Source organism: Elgaria multicarinata, chromosome 6 (genome assembly GCF_023053635.1).
Source record: "Elgaria multicarinata webbii isolate HBS135686 ecotype San Diego chromosome 6, rElgMul1.1.pri, whole genome shotgun sequence".
NCBI lineage: Eukaryota > Metazoa > Chordata > Lepidosauria > Squamata > Anguidae > Elgaria > Elgaria multicarinata.
Window position 1 is genome coordinate 58,895,446 of NC_086176.1, and position 20,768 is coordinate 58,916,213.

The 20,768-nt window shown below is 40.4% G+C and overlaps 1 protein-coding gene across 1 annotated transcript in view; it reads right to left on the reverse strand.

Moving 5' to 3' along the window:
• Positions 1-20,768, reverse strand: part of MEGF10 (multiple EGF like domains 10) — a 120,149-nt gene that overhangs the window by 18,372 nt on the left and 81,009 nt on the right. The window contains exons 12-14 of the mRNA XM_063129466.1: positions 20,489-20,652; positions 17,568-17,670; positions 1,673-1,819 (exon numbers count right to left, since the gene is read on the reverse strand). Coding sequence (XP_062985536.1) covers positions 1,673-1,819; positions 17,568-17,670; positions 20,489-20,652 — 414 coding nt within the window. The remainder of the gene's footprint in view (positions 1-1,672; positions 1,820-17,567; positions 17,671-20,488; positions 20,653-20,768) is intronic.

Sequence of the window (20,768 nt, forward strand, 5' to 3'; positions counted from 1 at the left end):
CTTATCGTTCAAGCTGTTTGTGTGGGTATAGCCATTGATTATTACAACTACTTGTCTTCATAGATGCTGCACTGGCTTGAAGACTCTGATTCTTTCAAGAGTGATTTCAGTGTTATAATGGGTAAAGCCACTATTTTACATTATGTTCATGATACAGCATCATTACAGCATCTTTATTTACTGTTCCTCCGCATTAACTGTATGATTAACTCTAAAGTCATTATAGTGACAACTACTGCCAACTTTGGAAACAATCCATCAAGGACTGCTTCAGTTCATTGCAATAGGGTTTGTGTGGGAGCTACGCCATCCAGATCATTGTGTGTTGTTAATTAAGATGCATCACTTTAAATATCATATAACACAAGGGGGAGTGATAGGCCTATTTCCACCTTTGACCACCATTTCAATTCCCACATTATGGGTCAGGTTCCAAATGACAGTAAATAGCCTGGAATGTTTAAAATAATTAAAATGATGGTATAATACATGATGGTGCTATATAAATAATAATAATAATAATAATAATAATAATAATAATAATAATAATAATGATAATAATAATTCATGATTTCCTCAGCATTACAATCCATGGTTAAGTGGTTTCAGCAGAATCAGGGCTGAGTATGATAAATTACAGGCAATACCTAAAAGCTGTAGTAAGGTATTAAGAATACACCGCAAAGGTATAGGAACTGAAGCAGAGACAGGAGGCAGCATGGGATTCTAGCAGGAAGAAACCCTACTAACAGCAAGCAGTCCTACAAGTCTAAACATTTACGCCGGAATCATGATGATAATCTATGGGTAAAGGGAGCAGAACTGGAAAAATGAAGTAGGAAGCAGGAGCCAGAGGTGAGACCATTATGACAATTAGAGTAGAGAACTGGTTAGAACAAAATATGCTAAAGGCTGAAAGAGAAGCACGTATTGGAAGTATATCATATTGTTCTGGGCAAGTTATTGGGATTTATACAAAGACCTGATTTGAAACAGCCATATCTATATGGAGAACAAAACATGGAAGGGCTCTTATTGTCAGTAAAGTTTTTGTGTACAGAATGGGAAAGAAATAAAAAAAGGTTCCCTACAAGACCACAGCAAAGTCTTGGTTTGAAACTTGGTTGGGACCCCAATCCTCACCCTCTTGTTCAGATCATCCATTGCCATTGTTTTGTTCCCTCTATTCTCCTGATCCATATGGTAAATAACTTTGAAGTCCAGTAGCCCCAGCATGGAGCTGCTACCAAACAGAAGCATTTTTAATTATTATTTTCAGCAGGTTCCACATGGGTGCTGTAATGGTTGGATCAATACTAACTTGTTTACCCTGTTCAATTTAACAGAGACAGTTAATGACTTTTTCTTGAAGTTTATGCATTTGCTAAGACAGTAAGACTCCAGTTTTGTTGAATGTGGGCTGGGTTGATAGTATATACCTTTACAGATACATAGTGTATATCAAATTTGCAAATTACACAATAATAACAAGAAAGAGATTGCTGCTGGAACTAATTTTATTAGTGTCAGAGAAAGCACATTTTGTAAGAATTACAACAAAACATTACAAAAAAAATATTAAAGACACTATCCAAGTTTGCTTTACAAAGCTATAATTTAGCATTATAATATAACCATAGTAAAGAAAGGAACAGGAGACTTTCAAACTTACTTCTTTGGCAAGTAGTGCCTCTGTAGCCAGGTGCACATTCACAAATTCCTTCATCTGGAGAACATGATGCTCCATTTTTACAGTAACAGGACAATGAACAATTTGGACCCCAGTGTCCTTCAGCACATACGCTATCACAACGCATACCTGCAAGGAATTAACATATACAGCTGTCATTAATGGCAGTAGAAGAAACATTTACAAATCACGAAAGACTGTTAACTTGCAAGCCAATACTGCATGGCTATAAGGAATATGATTAAGGAAAAACATGTGGTAAAATCCAACATAAGTCCTACTTAAAGCAGACCCACTGAAACGAACAGGACTTAAATTAGTCATGACTAAGCTAAATCCCATTCATGTCAATGGATTGATTCTAAGTAGGACTTACTATGTTGGATTTTATCCATAATGTAGGGACATTATTTAATTATACATTAACCCATGCTCCACAAGTCTTTTGGCCAGTGAGAATAAGGGCCAAACTAGGTTTGACAATGGTAATCTAGAGTGGCCATGTGCTCTGTTTTACAGAGGATAAACCTCTATTTGAAAGTCTGTCAGAGGAATGTCCTTTGTTGTGAAGTTGTTTTCTGTCCCACTCTGCCCCCCCACCCCACTTTGGACATCCAGAAAATTGTTTTTTTCTATGCAACTTTTAAAGATACAGGAGTCCTGTCCTCCTTTTCATATGGTCACCATAAATAATTAAGCAGTCTTTGCTTGTTGGCACAAGGACAGCAAAGAGGAACTGAACTTTAGCTTCCCTTAGCAGGGAGTTCCAAAGGCCCTCTTTCATGTTGCCACCAAATGTGCCTGCAAAGGCTGCAGTCTTGAAAGAAGGGCCTCTCCAGAAGATCTTAAGAACCAGGCAAGCTCATATGGGAGAAGGCAGTCTTTTCAGGTAGCCAAGCCATATAAGACTTTAAAGGTCACAACCATCATTATGAATTATGCCTGAAAAACAAGCCAGTAGCGAGCAAAGCTATTGTAAAAGGGAGTCATGTGCTCTCTGTAACCAGCCCTGGTCAACAGTCTGGCTGCAGCATTCTGGACCAGCTAAAGTTTCTGAACAGTTTTCAAAGGCAGATCTACATAGAGTAGACCTTGCAGGATGTAACTGAAGTGTGTATGACCATGGCCAGATCACACACCTGTAGGAATGGACGCAGCTGCTGTACTAGCCTCAGCTGTGCAAACACACTTCTGGCCACCACAAGTGCAGAGTATCCAAGTTCAAGACCAAGTCCCGAAGTACACCCAAAGGCGAGTCGAGAAGGACTACCAAACTGCAAGGGGGAGTGTAACCCCATCCAGCACAGGTTGAATCCCTATTCCCTGATCTGCCATTTGATTAACCAGTAGCACCTCTTAGCACCTCTTCGAGGAGTCCATTAGAAGCAGTCATGAACTAAGACAGCCTTCCCAAACCTGATGCCCTCCAGATGGATTGGACTACAACTCCCATAATCCCCAGTTACCATGGCCATTGGTCATACTGGTTAGTGATGATGAGGATTATAGTCCAACCCTATCTGGAAGGTACCAGGTTGAGGAAGGCTAGACTAAAACACCAAGTTCACTTGTTATTTATTATTATTCAATTGATAATGTAGGCAATGCGCATGATACAGATATTATATGATTTGAGTGTAAGGTGGCCATGTGTCCTCTTTTATAGAAAATGGTCCTCTATTTGAAGGGATAACAGAGGACTGTTCTTGAAGGCATCCTTTATTTGAAAGGCTGGCCTACCTAACAACAGTCTAAAGATAAAGAACAAGTAATAGGTGAAGGCAGTCCTGCTTTTGAGCTCACAGAGGCTGCTGTTTGGAGCAGAATGTTGAACTAGACGAACCTTTGTTTTGCTATGCTAAGGATAGTGGCTATTCAATGTTTCATCTCATTGCTTGTTGAAAAAGAATATATGCCATGGGCAGAACTCTAGTATATACACAAAGACAACAGCCACTCCTTAGAACCATGCATCTCTCTCTCCTCTTTAATAATAAGTAAAACTAACTTTCTTGATGCACTTTTGGTGTGTTTTTCTCCCCTCACATCTAAAAACACTCCTTTCATGTCAAACACCAGTAGGCATCCACTGTAGTTTTCAGACCTTATTGTGTCTACAGTGCTTTCAGTTATCAATTGGCTATTATTGGAGTACAAGTACTGAATGAATCATCCAGAAGAATCACTTGCTTTGTAAAGTATTTCATGCAAAATGTGCTTCAGGTCCAGTTCCCATCAGATGTGTTGAAGGAGCAACTTAGCAAAACAGGCTTTGGGGTTTTGTAGGAAAAAAACCTTTCTGATACAAACCAGAGTGAATATTTTATAGAGTCTGCAGAACAATTGGGGGAGACTGTGAACACAGACAATTAATTACTTTGCCCATCCATAAAATAAGTGGTCCTACCCACCCACTCTACAGTTGTGAATCCTGTTCAGGAAATATCTTTTCCTAGCTGGAAGAAAGGTGAATGAAGGTCAAAACCTTAGACCTTTCTACTGACTTAAGCCTGTCAGAGAAATGAGCACAGAGCCAACTATACTGGAAAATGTCTCACACTGAAATTTGACAACAACTCAACAATTAATTTTACACAGGATACTGAACAACCATAAAGAGACTACTTTTCTTAAATGAATGCAGATTTGAATGGAATTTGAACTGATTCCCAAGATAAAAACAAAATAAAACTTGTTATACCATCAACACCTTGCAAGCTGATTTTTGTCTGCCTAGCTGAGTTTTCTGAATGAAGACACAAAGTAACTTTTTTCTCAACAGCTTGAAACAGTTTTTTTTCAACTTGAAACCTAAACAGAGTCACCTACATTTGCATCTGAATGAAACTGAGAAAAGCTGAGGCCCCTTATTAGATGCCACCAAAAGCTGTGCAAACCTCACACCTTAAAGAAATATGCCCAGACTGCTAACTATCAACATGCAGGCTTAGACACAGACACTCAAACACACATTTGAAAGTAAAATGTTTTAATGAATATAACTGGGCAACAAATCTGGTTCCAGTAGAACCCAAACAGGAGAAACAGATGATAGTTTGAAAGATTTTCATTTCTCTTTATTGTTTTTAGCTGACTTTTCCAATGTACACATGGGAAAGCAGACTTAATAAATTTAAAGCAAATGTGTTGAGTTGAAAATGTTTTGGGGCCCCAATGTGATATATTTTAATGAATTTTAAATGAATATGGTTTAATGGCTATTTTATTAACACGTTCATGAAATTTTACTTTTTGCATGCTTAGAGTAATTAAGGGCACATGATTCCTGTATACCTCCACACTCTGAGGCTGAGGGGAATCCTATGCAAAGCAGGAGGACCACCTTGGCAATCTTCACCTCCGCTCTCCAGTCTGCCCTGAATTTCTGCTAGACAGTCAATTTAACTGATCGCGCAATGGTGCCTCAGAGGACGGAAGGAGACTAGGGTGGCCATAGCAAACAGCATAACGCAACCACCCCTGTCTCCTCCCCACCTCTGGGAATGCCTCCTTTTCCCCATCCCCGTGTTCCGTTTTGTGACCAGGGAGGTAGTGGTGCAGTTATTTCCGCACTGGCTGGGAGGGGGATCCAGTTTCTTGGCTGTATGAGCCCAGCGCCAGGAAACTGAAGAATCCCATGTCCCCACAGAAACTGTCTAGGGGACATAGGATTGCTCCCTAAGCAGGAATTGCATTCCATGGCTATATTTGCATCTTACACTAAACCATGCTTTAGCATTACAAAGACAAGGCCCAGCAAAATATGGGCTCATGTGATTCTCCTACCAGCTCTTTCTCTGGCATAGGTGTAAGACGGAGATTGTTTCAGTTATCCACAATTTAATGTTATGTCTAAACCCTAAATAATAGTTTCTCTTAACTATGGTTTACTAAAACAGGCCAACTTCCTAAACTACTATTTGAAGTTTGTTTATTTTAGAAAATTGTAATTAAGATTAACTACGGTTTCTTTGGGATCAGATGTCACAAGAAGTTGCAATTAGTCAGAAATAGATACAAAAGGTTCTGTACTTCTCCTCATGGTCATGCTGGAGGAGAAGGGAGAAGCGTGTAGCTTGTCATAATGCTAAATTATGCAAATACAGCCTATGTATCTGATCAAAAGAATGAGAGAGAAACTGCCCCTATTCAGATGTAACAGCAGCATCCAGTGGCAATTTGTGGGTTAATTAACCCAGGAAATGTGGGAATATGTGACATGCATGAGCCTTTTCCAGTTTCCTGGAAAATGAATGCTGCATTTCTAGGTTGTTTCTGTGACCCACAAACCCAGGCACTTGTTTGCGGGTTAAATAACCCCATGTTAATCCCTGGTTTGTTCTTCGGTTAATTTGGGATTGTTTAATCCATAAACAACTCCAAGTGTCCAGGTTTGGACATCATGGAAATAACCCCCCAAAAAATGCTCACATGCAGTGTGTATCCCTGCAATTCATGGTTTAATTAACTCATGAATTGTCACCAGACACCACCATCACTTCCAAACATGACCATTGTGCATTCGTATGCACATGTATAGCAAAAGTGATTGCTTTCAAATGAGTTTATGTTTTTACACATATAGGAAATACAATTGAGTAATATTTGTAGAGCATAACATTTCTAAAAGAATTTGCAATAGGAGCAGACTTGTACATGTTCAGATTTTGAATAACCAATGTCAGCGAATAGCTTTCATTTGGTGAATGGTTTAAGCCTAAAGACAACAATACTGTGTGGGTAATTTGTATGCAAGGATTTAAAAACAATTTTAGCTACAATATGAATAATGTATCTGCATGTAAACTTTGAACATTTAAAATGTTTCTTATGAAACAAAAGAATTATTAATAAGTTTTTACATTAATTTTATTCTTGGTAAGCAGATTGGTAAGGAAATGTTTTTGCCAGGAGAATGGACAAAGAACTCTTTGATGGCCTTTAGAAGTTGCTAGGCAATAGCTAAATGGTCATGATAAACTTCAGCTAAGCAGCTCTGAAGAAATCCTCATGCATTTAATGCTCAAAGAACTATGCCAAGAGCTTCACATCTAAATTAGCATTCTTGCAGCATCTCTAATTATAGGAATGAAGTAAATAATCCCTTGGGTGGTATCATCTATGCTGTTATAATCTCTACCTATAAAGATGAAAGTATGTGTGTCTCATGTATGTCCCAAAATGTTTACCCACTTCCACATATGGTACTGCCTTAATGCTGTTCACCCAGGCAGGTCTTTGTGTACATTGATCAGAAAAAATCTAAAAACATGAATTTGGGGTTTTTAAGTATTTAAAATTTAAGTATTTAAAATTTTATTAAGAATTTAATTTAAAAAAACCTAGGTTTATGCCTACAGTTCCCATGTCTTGGGCGGAACTCCCAGCATGCTTTGGGTAGGAGGGCAGGCTTACTGGCGTTTGGCAGTCATTGTGATTTCTAAAATGAGTCAACCCAATTCCACATAAAAGGAAACAACCCACATAAATGGGCTGCATCCATTTGTGTGGCTCCTCCCACCTGCCATGTGTGGTTTTAAAATCATAACTAGATACTACAGCATGTCTTTGAGGGGCCAAACTCTGGACATGCTCAAAGGCCCCCCATCCTGATATCAGTTTTCTCAGAAACTGAGGGAAGCTCATGCACAGCCTTCACCCTTAAGAGGGAGGGAGGGAAGGAGGAAAGGGAAGCACTCTGTGCATGCCCAGAAACAGGTTTGATAAAGGGGGACAAGTGCCCGGCCCAGTACAGGCCCTTCAGTACAGGCTCCTGATGAGAAGAGTGGGCTGAGGGAGTCCCAGCAGGACTTGGCCAGAGTTGTGCGTGTCCACTGACAGCTGCTTACCTCCCTCCTTGGCGATGCTACTCCTCGATGCCCTGTCAAGGAGCATCATCAGCCACCAAAGGAGAAAAGTGACTCTCAAAGGACATGGGCACCTGAGGGCCTCCAAAGGCATGCTGGGAGGGGTAGTACTGGCATCACTATCTCTTAGTCCTAACTTGGCCCCCACTAACTGACTTTCCCCAACTGCCACTAACTGCGCCCACCATTTCATTCTAGCCTTAGCTGTCAGTCATTCCTCCATTCACTCTTCTGTTTCAATAGCCTTGGGTGGGAGGGAAGAGTTATCAGGCTGTGACAGCCATCATCTGGCAGTAGCTCCAAGTACATTGTTGGTGGTAAATAAATAAATAAATATAATAGCTCGCCATCCTGTGCCTGAAAGGAGAGCACCTGGCTTGGCTGCCTCAGTTACTAGGGCCCGTCGGGAGCAAAAGGGAAGGAGGTTGCAGCTCTGGGCAAAAGGCATGCTGGGAGTTGTAGTTTTTGTTTTCTGTGGGGACAAGGAAAATCATGACAACAGCATCAAGACGGCCCTGGCCAGGCATTGAGGGGGTGGAGAGAGAGAGAGAGAACTAATTTAATTTGTTTTAAAGTTACCTCATAGGCCTAGGACAAGCCTACCTTGCAGGGTTGTCATGAGGGTATGAGAGGGGGAAAATGAATTTAATGATGTGTTTCTCAGAAAACTCCTGCTTTTGATGGGAGGCAAATGACAAGGCTTGCTAAGTAATACACAAAGCTTTTATTAAGCAACAAATGTCTCTTCTACCTGAAGAGAGTCTAATCACTTAGAAACTTTCCCCTAGGCAAAACTATGCAAACTAAACAAGACAATTGTTCGCTCAAGAAGAATAGGAAAGCTCTTCCTAAATACCCATAACTTCAGAGAGCCTGGTGCAGAGGCAAATTCTGGTGCAATCCTAGTCAGACCGACTTTCTCACGCCTTCCTTCCGCTTCATGTGTTTTAGCTTCCGGCGGACCCTAACATCAGCTAGCTTGTCGGGACGCTCTCCTCCAGAAGAAAGCTCACTTCTCACTGAGTGTGTAGGATTTGGCCTTGAGAAGATAAGTTCTGGAGAGGGCTGACTCCCAGCTGGGGTATCACCCATGAGAGCTTCCTCCCCCACTGGTACAGGCTGGCTGGTGTCTGGCGCTGCCTCTTCTAGTTCTGAATATGATTCTCATTGATTACCTGAAACACCTTCTCCCAAAACAGGGGCAATAGGGTTAGACATGACATTTAATTTGTTTAAAGGTTAACACAGGCCTAGCACCAGCCTGCTACTTTAAGATGGTGGATCCACTTCCCTACTATATGTTATTCAGATATCTGGGTAATGTGGGTATATTTTGAAAACATATTTTTAGGTTTGCATCTTTTTTAGCTGGTAGAAAGGGTGTTGTGTGTCTTGATTGTTTTTGAAGTTTAGACGGCTGTTCCAGCCAAGCCATGATGGGAGGTGTAGGCTTTTCAGGTAAAACAAAAAATGTGGTTTATCACGAAGCTCTAATTCAAAATACAGTTCTTATTAACACAATTATCCATTTATTCTAACAAAACAATTTACTAACTCAACCAAAATAAAAAAAAACAACCAACCTAAAGATGAATAAGTTGCAAAGAAATTTATTATATATCAAATAAATTGTATAAACATTATTCACAGACCCAAGCTACACCAGGCATATCAGCTAGTGTTATATATACTAAAATATCCCATATGTTAACAATCTGATGTAATGACGTACTGCGTTACAGCAGAGGCACGTAAGATATAGCCTTAGTACTGACCCAAAGGGAGAAACCATCCAGCACTGACCCAAATCTGCACCTTACAATTGCTGCTGTAGTTCCAGTAAGCTGTCCTTACTCACAACTCCTGGCATGCATATTAATTGATAAAGGAGAAAAAGACAAAAATTATAATGTCTCATATAACGAAAGCACAATAAAGTAGGAGGATCCTCTTCACATCAAGCAAATACAACACAGAGAACATCCTATCTGATTATTTACTAGAGCTGTGCACAAGTGATCTCTTGAAATTGTCCACCCTAATTGTGGGTAGAGAAATTGCAGAGGGGAGGGGACAATTTCACCAGATTTGTCCAGGGTGAGGAGAAATTCTCCAATAATTTCTCACAGGTAATGTCACCATTGGCAAGGATTGTAGAACAGTTTTTCTCTCTCTTTTTCCTAAAGGTTATTGGTTTTTCTGCACTGCCACTGCAAGTGGCAACAGCGTCAACTGTGCTGGCAAGCTGGCCCCCATTTTGCATCCTCCACAATGCTCCATCTACCTAGTATCATTCCAAGGCATGGCAGGGGCTGGGAAAGGAAACACAGCTATCACACAAAAAAATAATGGTGAAGAAAATTCTGCAAAGTGTCCTTTTATTTCTAGGTGGTAAGAAAAGAAAAATCTCAGGACCTTTCTGAGAAAAAAATGTATCCTGAGAAATTTTGGCTCAGCTCTAGTTGTCATTCTTTAGGGTTCAGCCCTTTCCTCAGGGCCTTCCAAATGTTGCATTTCTGAGGGGTGATTGTGGATATATCTTGTCTCCAATGCAGGTGCTGGCAAAAGCCTGAAAGCCTGTACAGGTGAGGGAATGGGCAGATGTGTGTCCAGCTCCAGAGAAGAGCTGAAACTAATGCTGTACCAAAATCTGACCTCCAATTTCCTGGAGGTTTTCTTCCCCCATGAAAGAGGCTTTCATTTTTCTGCCTCATTGTCAGGGCATTTTATAATTTATTTTGAATGTGTGTTGGTGGTATTTTTGACTTTACCTAATAACTGTGAGGTTGCTGAGGGTACTGTCTGTGTTTTTCTTTCTATTATACATGCCTCAAGTGCTCTACAGTCTTCCAGCCTGCCTTTACTTCCTGATCTGAAAAGGCCCTATGGGAGGAATAAATTCATGATGTCTTCCCCTGGGCAGGAAGTGTGGGAAGCCAAGGAGGCTACAGGCTGTCAGAGAGAGATGATTGTACAACGAAAGACAGGACACACACACACACACACACTCCTCAGGCATCTCATAAGTAAGGCAAGTGCAAGAATCCTGATCCAAACCCTGACAATTTCTCCAACGTCTCTTCTCTTTTAAATTTCTTTTTGAAAGCATTTTCCTTTCTATCAAATTGAATGAGAATGGTCAAAAATATGTGGGAGAAATTTTCAGCACAGCACTATTATTTACCAAACTTATACATGGAAAATAAAAGGCTATTGTTACTGCCATTAATATTTTCAGTGAGATGAGGAATCTTTTACTATTGCCCATAAGAAACAGCTTCATAGTGCTCCGACTCATGAGTAGCCATATTAGACTATTGCATCCTTTGGCACTTTAAAGAGTGATGCATCTGATGAAGCGGAGTCTAGTCTATGAAAGCTTATGTCATAATAGAGTCTTTAGAGAGCAATACTAAAAGCAAAGAGACCAAATGATGGAACACCCCAATCAGAAAGCCCAATCACATCTAGTCAAATGCACAGCTCCTGTCGCTTCTTCTGTTGCCGCTCCCACGTCGTTTCCTGAAAACAGGAAGTAATTAGCCCCATTCAGTCCGGTAGGAGAGAGCAGCAACCAGACTTAATGAGGGTTTTTTTGCAGCGCAATAATGGCCAGAAGGAGCGGAAGACGCATGAGAGGCAGACGACATCATGTGAGTAATTTGCGAGTGCCTAGTAATGAGCATGCAGTAAAACGCTCGTTGGATGAAGCTTTTAGAGTCTCAGAACTATCCAAAGCCTGGCTGGGCTCTTGCCAGCAGGGCAGAAGGAATGGCAGTGGCAGGGCATTCCCTCCCCCCCACACACACACACACTTTTATTTATTTATTTATTTATTTATTTATTTATTTATTTATTACATTTCTATACTGCCCAATAGCCGGAGCTCTCTGGGTGGTTCACAAAAATTAAAAACATTCAAAGTATAAAACAACAGTATAAAACCATAGTATAAAATACAATATAAAAGCTCAATGGGTTTTTTCTTTAACTCTAAGGGGGAAATCCCATTCATTGCCATTTAGACCAGCCTCAGAACTGGTCTAAATTCCTCTCCATGTTGGAGCCATAATTGGGAGCTAAGTAGGATGTGATCCTTTGGATCCACAGCTACTCCCTCCCCATCATGTGCCTTACCTCTAATATGCCTTTATCCCTGCCCCCACTGCCTCATAGATGCACTCACCATGAAAGTTTCTATAAGGAAATCAGAGGGGGGGAAAACCTCCAAATTCAGAGATGCGTTTAAGAACTAAAAGGATTTTGCGGTGAGTGGAGGCAAGAAATAAAGAGACGACACCAAGTATTGGATTTAAACTGGGCCATATTTTATTAAGTGATCTGCAAAGGGAAATTCCTATCCTAAAAGGGCATCATCACTCAGGCCTCTTGACAGGCCTGTTCCTCATTTGGGGGAGCCATTCACCACCTGTGGGTTGGCGCCTGGGACTTCGCCATCCCACGGGCTTCCCTTTATGGGGTAGGGAGACCTTCCGGTGTCACTCCAGCACCGGCCGCCTAGCCTCTGAGTGAGAGAGGAGGGTCGGCCTCAGAGGGCTTTCTCCACTGTGGCACCCCGGTTGTGGAACGAGCTCCCCAGAGAGGTCCGCTTGGCGCCTACACTGTACTGCTTTCGTCGCCAGCTGAAGACCTTTTTATTCACTCAGTATTTTAACACTTAATTTTAACTTAAATTTAAATTTTACTGTTTTAACTCTGTATTTTAATCCTATATCAACTTTGCTATGTGGTTTTATCCTGGTTGCGCTTTTTATACTGTATTTCGTAATTGTGTTTTAAACTGTTGGGTGTTTTACTGTGGTTTTAATTTTTGTGAACCGCCCAGAGAGCTTCGGCTATTGGGCGGTATAAAAATGTAATAAATAAATAAATAAATAAATAAATATAAATGTGAACCAAATCAACCTATTTAATATTCCCAAGCTGTCCTACGGTATGGAGCAGGTGAAAAAACTCTTGGCTAAATTAGGACAAGAGCAAAAATTCCTACTCGACCCCCTAATGGCGACCAGCAAGTCCATACTGCCTACAGGGTGGGAGGGATGGAGCCGCGCAACGAAAGAGGTAACCGGGAGGGAAAACAGCTGTTTACTTTCCTCTCATCCCCTCCCAGCCACGTGACCCAGCCTGCTTCCCAGCCTATGGCTGGTTCTAGCGTCTCCTCTTGTCCCCACCCGCAACAGCCCACCCACGCCCAGGCTATGCCAGGCATGGCAGGATGGCATTTTTCCAATTAATCCTATGGCCCAAGGATTAGAAGAATTTTCTCTTAGCCCTTAAGGTACTACAGGACTCTGTTGTTCTTCCTGATAGTAATATCAGAGAGAGAGGGGATAGAAAGAAAAATTCAATGGAAGTATTATAGGTATGTCATGGAATGGGTTGTGGGGAAGGGCCTAAATATATGTAGTGAAAGATGAATGATGGAAAGTTTTTGTTAACCAGAAGCAATATATAAACACACATATATCATGTTTGTTTTGCTTTTGTCAGAGGAACATTTGTTTCCCAGTTTATATCAAGTATATTTTCAGAGGTTGTATTAATGCCAATGTGCAATTTCCTTACATCTGCTTCACATTTTTACTATTGCATTGTTGGCAGCTACGAAGAAAAGGAATACAAAATACATTCTTCCATATTTCTTATGTCAGAGATTGAACTTCAACAGAACATTTTGTGATTAACTGAAGAGCAATGTTTTAGAGGGAGTGCATGTTGTACTTAGTCAAAAGTAATACGTAAAAAGGTTGGGCTACTTGCATGTAACAGTGTGGGGAGGTTAGCTAGGGGGTAGTGTTCAGCGGCTTGCTGTTTGGTATCTATTTCAGAGTCAGGTGCCTTTTATCTGATATCTCAATCAGAATTGCATAAATGTGCTGCATTTCTTCTACAATTAAACAAAAACATTTTCACCATTGACAAATATAAAGTTACGGATACTTCAGTGCAACTGAAATCTTATAAAATAGGCAGGGTTAATCCATAATCCAGTATTGCAGCATGCTATATTATGATGATGATAATGCTTCAAAGTACACTGGTAGTACCATAACTGGAGACCTAACGTAAGTTTTTAAGTGCTTTTGCAACTGCACGGAAGTTATCAGTAAGCCCTGACATTTTACACAAAATGTCACAGCACAGCAAAGAAATAATGTGCTATGACCTGTAAAATACTTCACATCATTTTATGAAGATCTGTGTTTTTCATAACGGTTTAATGGAAAACCCTTGTCAAAGAGAGCCCAGATCTTCTGATCTTGGAGGCATACTTCCAAGCACAACATTAACATGGCTGTTTTGAGAAGAGATGAAACTGTTAATTGAGTACATAAACCCAATTCTCATAAATCCTTATTGCTTTAGTGAATGCCTATGTGGTGTAGGAATTAGATTATCAGGCTACAATGAGGGAAACATAAAAATAAACTCTTACTTTTGGTTGGATGCTTTAGGGTGGATTCCTGCATTGAGCAGGGGGTTGGACTCAATGGCCTTGTAGGCCCCTTCCAACTCTGCTATTCTATGATTCTATGATTCTATGGATTCACACCACGTTTTCCACCACTTACATCCAAGCTTTGGTAACTCCTTGGTAATCCACAGAGCTGGATGGGATCTGTTCAGTGGGAGAGGTTGCTTGGGAGCAATTGAAAGAACACCCGAATTATCTCTGCACCCACGGAATGAATAGAACTTTGACAGGAGCACCTATCAAACCGACTGAAAGGTCCCTGAAAAATCTCACAAACTCCATTCAGATTCTATCAAACCCTATTGGTGGGTTCCACCAGCACTGCAGAGGGGAATAGTCACTAAAAACATTATCTTCACTAAGAAGTGATCTGATCATAACATTTGGTTATTAGAATAACCAAGTGTTCATCTGTAATTACTGAAAAAGAGCCGCATCCTGACACACCACAAACAGGATTAATTATTTATATTTAGTACATTTATATCCTGCCTTTTTTCCATCATGTAAAACTTAGAGCAGTGGTGCGGTCTCCCATCCAGACACAGAGCAGAGCCACATCTGCTTAGTTTCAGCAGGGAGGCTGCATATGCCTTTAGATCATGCCTTGAGACTGCTGGTCCTTGCTGGAAAGAGGCAGAGGAAACAGAAGACAGACCGGAGCTGTTATATGCTAGTGTTGTTGGGAATTCTATGCTTTCCAAATATCACTGCTCTCACCAATTTCCAAAGGTAACTGCCAATTCCCAAAGAGTTTTTAAAAGGAACACCTAAAAATATAAAGTGTAGATAAGACACCCACACTGAACCACATGCATCATATTGGTACTAAAAAGAGACCCAGGATTGGCTATAACTGTCAAGTACAGACTCAGTGCCTAACTTTAATTTTTTTCCATATAATGGGGAGTATGGTTGTGGGAGATGGACTGAGTATAAGTGAGGATAATAAATAAAGTAGATCTGGTAAGCTTCCTGCAAAAGACCCAGGAGGAACAATAAAATTTTCAGGAATAAGAAAAGAAAATATCTGTCCCGTACTGATTAAATTGTAATACTATATTCTACTGGCTTTAAATATTATTCAATGGAGATGGAGGCTTCCCCTGCGCACTGCTTTTTTTAAAAGCACTATGGTCCTGATCTGAATCAGAGCCCTGCATGCTTATACAGGTGTACAAAAAGCTATCACACATACTAAGGCCAGATCTACGCCAAGCAGGATAAAACACTTTGAAAGTGGTTTGAAAATGGTATATGGAATGTGTCATGGAACGCAACACTGGTCAGTGCAGTTCAATACCTTTATAAAGCAGGGGTGTAGATCCTGCCATAGCTACACTATGCATGATTATGAGAACATTTAGTTTGGCCCTCAAAGTCTATTACCAACAGTGTCAGTTGGGATTAGGCTAAGAATGTCTTTTTGACTTCATATATATAGCAACTCTGACAACATACGTATATATTCTAAATAAACAAATAATATCTAAGCCTATTTGAATCCAGTATTTAAAAAGTAGAAACATGGCAGTGATGTCTAGACAAACTACATGACACAAACAATATAGCTTTCTGGTATTGATTTCTGAAAAAATCCCCACCCACAGTCAAGTGGTACTATTTTCAGCTATAATGTACCCACTGGTATTTGTGAATGTGAACTATGAAACAAGATAATATTTAACGACAGGCTTTAAAATAGTTGGATCACAGATTTGCCATTTTGTGAGGATATTTAGAGTACAGAATTATTTGGGTAATTGTGGCAAGCATATTTAGAAAATTAGAAAAGCAAAAAACCCGAAACAAATGTGGATGAATGAATGCAATGCAGCATTCAGATTAATTAATATGACTAATAACTGGCATCATATGTTTAAAAAGAGCTCATAAATGTATATGTATATGAAAGAACAATTGAAAAGATTAATTTTGCAGCTACAATAATAGTATATCCTCTTAATAGCGCCAATCAGTGAAGTTTTAGTGGGCATGTTCATGGGGAAAGGAAAAGAACCTCTCGTGCAAGCACTGAGTCATTACTGACTCTTGGAGGGACGCCAGCTTTCGCTGACGTTTTCTTGGCAGGCCTTATAGCAGGGTGGCCGTTGCCTTCCCCGGCCATTATTACCTTCCCCCCAGCTAACTGGGTATTCATTTTACCAACCTTGGGAGGATGGAAGGCTGAGTCGACCCGAGCCGGCTGCCTGAAACCAGCTTCCACTGGGATCGAACTCAGGCCGTGGGGAGAGTTTCAGCTGCAGAAACTGCTGCTTTGGTATTTGATAAATACTCTTGATACTCAGGCTTGAGAATCAAGATATATAATTCTAGCAAGACAGAACTTTGTGTTATGTGGTCAAACTGTAGTGGTGCATCCAACTTACCCTACCCATTTATATGGGGGTCTTTTTGAACTCATCGATTTAAACTTCAGATATGCATAGTTAGGATTGTGAACCAAGAAATGCAATTCAGAAAAATTGCTAAAAATGGCTGGAAATTGGAGAATAAGGGAACTAGAACACTGGGAGAGCACAGTAACTGTCTAAGCAAGAATATTTCTTTCATTTCTTGCCTAGTTGCCATACCCTTCTAGCTTGCTAATTAACACCAGGGATAAGTCTACCAAAATGCAATACAGCAGGACTTTCAGAACACAACAAAGCATGTAGTTAGAACTTCTAGGCAAGACATGTGTCCCAATCTTCAAGACATAAACATTGAGGATGTAGTCCAGCAACACATCCTTACTGTTTTGGACTTCAGAAACTTCAGCTAATGCAGAATGCAGCAAAAATGCAATAGCCTTCCTATTAACAGGTATAGACAAATATTCTTGTCTATCACCTATTTTGAAGCATCTGGAGCAATTTTCTGCATTTCATGGGTGCCCTTAAGACATTACACTAGTGCAGTGGGAAGAACTCTTCTGTGGATTTATGCCATGGTGCTTGTGTAACATTTAAAGGCCCATAACTACTTCAGTGGGGCCAACTGATATCTCCCAGATGTGAATCCCATTAGACTGGCCTATGCCACTCTAACTTTCAGGGTCAAACTACACATGGCATTAGACTTGTATTTAACAAGCATGCTTAAACTGGTCACTTTTATTTTGGAGAAAAAGCAGCTAACCCATGAACATCCATGAGTAGCCAGTCACAAGCATGCTATAAATTGCTCATTTAAAGAAGCCCTTAAACAGAAAACTGCTGTGTGGCCCCAATCCAGATCAAGAGTGTGTTCTGCATTACCGCCCCATCCCCCTGCCCTGTGGTTGCTTTCCAGCTTTCTCAAAATAAAATAGGCCAGGTTAAGCACACTTGTTTAAACTCATGACTAACATCACGTATAATTTTGCCTTATACTGATTACAGTTAGGGAATATTTGTTATTCTGTGAATACTTCATAAGCTGGCCTAGATCATATTTATTTACTGAAGTATTTATGCCCTATCATACTTTGGATGTTACTCTCTTGTTGCCCTATTGATTTCAAATTTACCTGACCATCCTGGGAGGCAGCGGCAGTAGCCAGTAGTTGGGTGACAGCCATCTGCATGGCTGCAGTCACAGCGTTCTGCACAATCCAACCCATATGTGCCATCCTGCCAGAAAACAAAACATGAAATGATGGTGAACGTAATTTTAGGTGCAGTTGACATGCAAGTGGCTTAAAGCCTCAGCAGCTTTTGATACCATCGACCATGGTGTTCTTCTGGAATGCCTGGGAGGTTTGGGAATCGGGGGCACTGTGTTTCAATCTCTCGGGGAGGTTGCAGATGGTGATGCTTGGGGATAGCTGTTGTATGGTATACCACAATGTGCCATCCTATCCTCAATGCTGTTTAACATCTACATGAAACCGCTGGGAGAGATCATCCGGAGGCATGGGGCGGAATGCTATCAGTACGCTGATGACACCCAAATATACTTCTCTATAACTTCAACAACAGTGTCAGCTAAGGATAGTGTGTCTCCTCTGAATGCATGCTTGGAGGCGGTAATGGGCTGGATGAGGAAAAACAAACTGAAGCTGAATCCAGACAAGATGGAGGTGCTTACTGTCAAAGGCCACAACCTGGTTTTGGAGGTGTGTCAACCAGTTCTGGATGGGGTTACACTCCCCCTGAAAGACTGTGTTCGCAGCTTGGGGGTGCTCCTGGATCCGTCGCTCCAAATGACAACTCAGATAGATGCAACAGCCAGGAGTGCCTACTATCAGCTTCAGCTGATATGCCAACTGAGCCCCTCCCTAGAGTTGGAAGTCCTAAAGACGGTAGTGCATGAACTAGTAACTTCAGGGTTTGACTTCTGCAATGCGCTCTACATAGGGCTACCTTTGTGCCTAGTTCAGAAACTTCAACTAGTTCAGAATATGGCAGCCAGATTGGACACTGACACTGACCATAGTACACAAATTTTAAAATCACTCCACTGGCTGCCAATCAGTTTCCAGGCGAAGTATAAAGTGTTGGTTATTACCTTCAAAGCTCTACATGGTTTGGGTCTAGGCTACCTGCAGGATTGCCTTCTCCCATACAATCCACCCACACGCTCAAGTCCTTTTGGAAGAATTTACTTCAGCCAGCTAAAACTAGATTGACAACTGTTACCCAGAGGACCTTCTCTTCTGCCACTCCCAAACTGTGGAATGGCCTGCCGGGAGAGATTCGCCAACTCAACAGTCTTTCTGAATATAAAAACTCTATAAAGACTGATATCTTTGGACAGGCCTACTCAGTCAAATTTTAAGAAGTGTGGCTGTAACTATGTATTGGTTTTATATGTTTTGTTTTATTTATTTATTTATTTATTGCATTTTAATCAGTTTTCTGTATTGTATAGTGTTTTTGTGTTCTATGTTGTTCCCTGCCTCCATTCGGAGGGAGAGGCGGGTAAGAATTATTATTATTATTATTATTATTATTATTATTATTATTATTATTATTATGCCATGCTTGATGGGAGGGTGAGCAGTATCTGTGATCACTGAAGATAGCAATTTAAATATTCATATAATTAAGTGAACTGTTCTACCATATAATCTAATATGCACACATCGTAAAGAAGGGAGTTGATGAGAACAGCCACCAAACAGGAAAATGTTCATTTACTGAATATAAGAGAACGTGGGATAGCTCTTTGGTCTTTTCAAATACAAGAGCACGGTTAAAGGCCTCCTAGGTATAGGCCTTGAAACATAACAATCTGAATCCTCAGAGGCCTGCTGTGAACAATTTGCAGGATACTTTTCAGATAAAATCACTCATATTTGTGCTGACTTGGATGCCATTGTTTTCCCAGAGTCTGATATGGACGGGGCTAGTGCACTATCTATTCATGTTATGGGATCTGCATCCAACATAGCATGGCTAAAGCCCTAATTAAGAGCTACCGGGGTGCCAAGTTTCTTCTCTTTATCTTTAAAAATGACAGAGATGGAAACCCTTTTGCTAATTTCCATTGACGATAATAGGGCAGATCTCCGAAAACAGAGTGGTTTCCTGCTGGGTAATCTGACAATGTGAGGAGACAGAGCTGCCCCAAAAATCAGGGTGGGGAATTGCCTCATAACAGCTCTGCTCCGAATTTTGGGGAGGAGCAGACACACTCTGCATACCCCTACCATCATGCATTTTGTATTTAGATAAATTAAACTATTGAAGAGCTATCAGGGCACTTCAATACTGATTTTAAAAAAGCACTAGTGTAGATCATGGCTGCTTTCAAAAGAAAAGTTAAATGAGATAGGATATCTATCATTGAATTATGCAGTTACAGGTCTATTATTCATCGTAGACTACTATTAGAATTGCTCTCTCATCACAACAAAAGTACAACCATAATTTAATTTCAGGAATGGGATTAGAGACCACAGAAAAGTAGTTAATGGCACATTAACTACTTTAATTTCTATGGCCATAAGAAAATCCCAGGAAGATCTAAATTCTAGAGCTAAAAATGGTCACAGTAACGCTAAAATCTGAAATGTAGTTCAAAATACGATTCATTTCCTGCTATTTGACATTCACACCTATATATCTATAGCACAGCTTAAGGATTAGTCACCCAGCTCTATCTTTCATTTCTAAAGCAGAACAACATAGCATATGACTAAAGAACAGGAGACTTCAAGTTTATCTTTGTAATCCATTTTAACATAAAGGAGAATAGATTAAAAGGAAGCATTTTCTGACTATGTAATCCGATTTGAGAATAAGAAATTCTCTCAAAGATATTCTGGTAAAGGTAATTTTAACACAAACAAAGTAGTACACTACCAAATGCACATTGTGATACTAGTGATAAAATGTGTACCAAGTTTTATTGAAATAATATAACATCTTAAATTCAGCAAACATTTATATCTGTGTTATCATTATGTCCCAAAAACCCATGTTGTAGTGGATTATGTTTAATTACCTGACAAGGGTGTTCACATTTTTCTCCTCTCCATCCTGGAGCACAGGTGCAAGTTCCATCTAGAGTATTACAAGCTCCTCCATTAAGACACTGGCACGTTAAATTACAGCCAAGACCCCATGTCCCACTAGGGCAGTTGATAGAGCAGTCCACTCCATGCCAACCTGACACAATAAATACAAAATGCTTCTTTTCAGGGTACTTCTAATTTTGAAATTTATCCAGTATGGAGAGCAATACAGTCAGAACTTAACTAAATGCCAACAACAGGCAGTGTGTG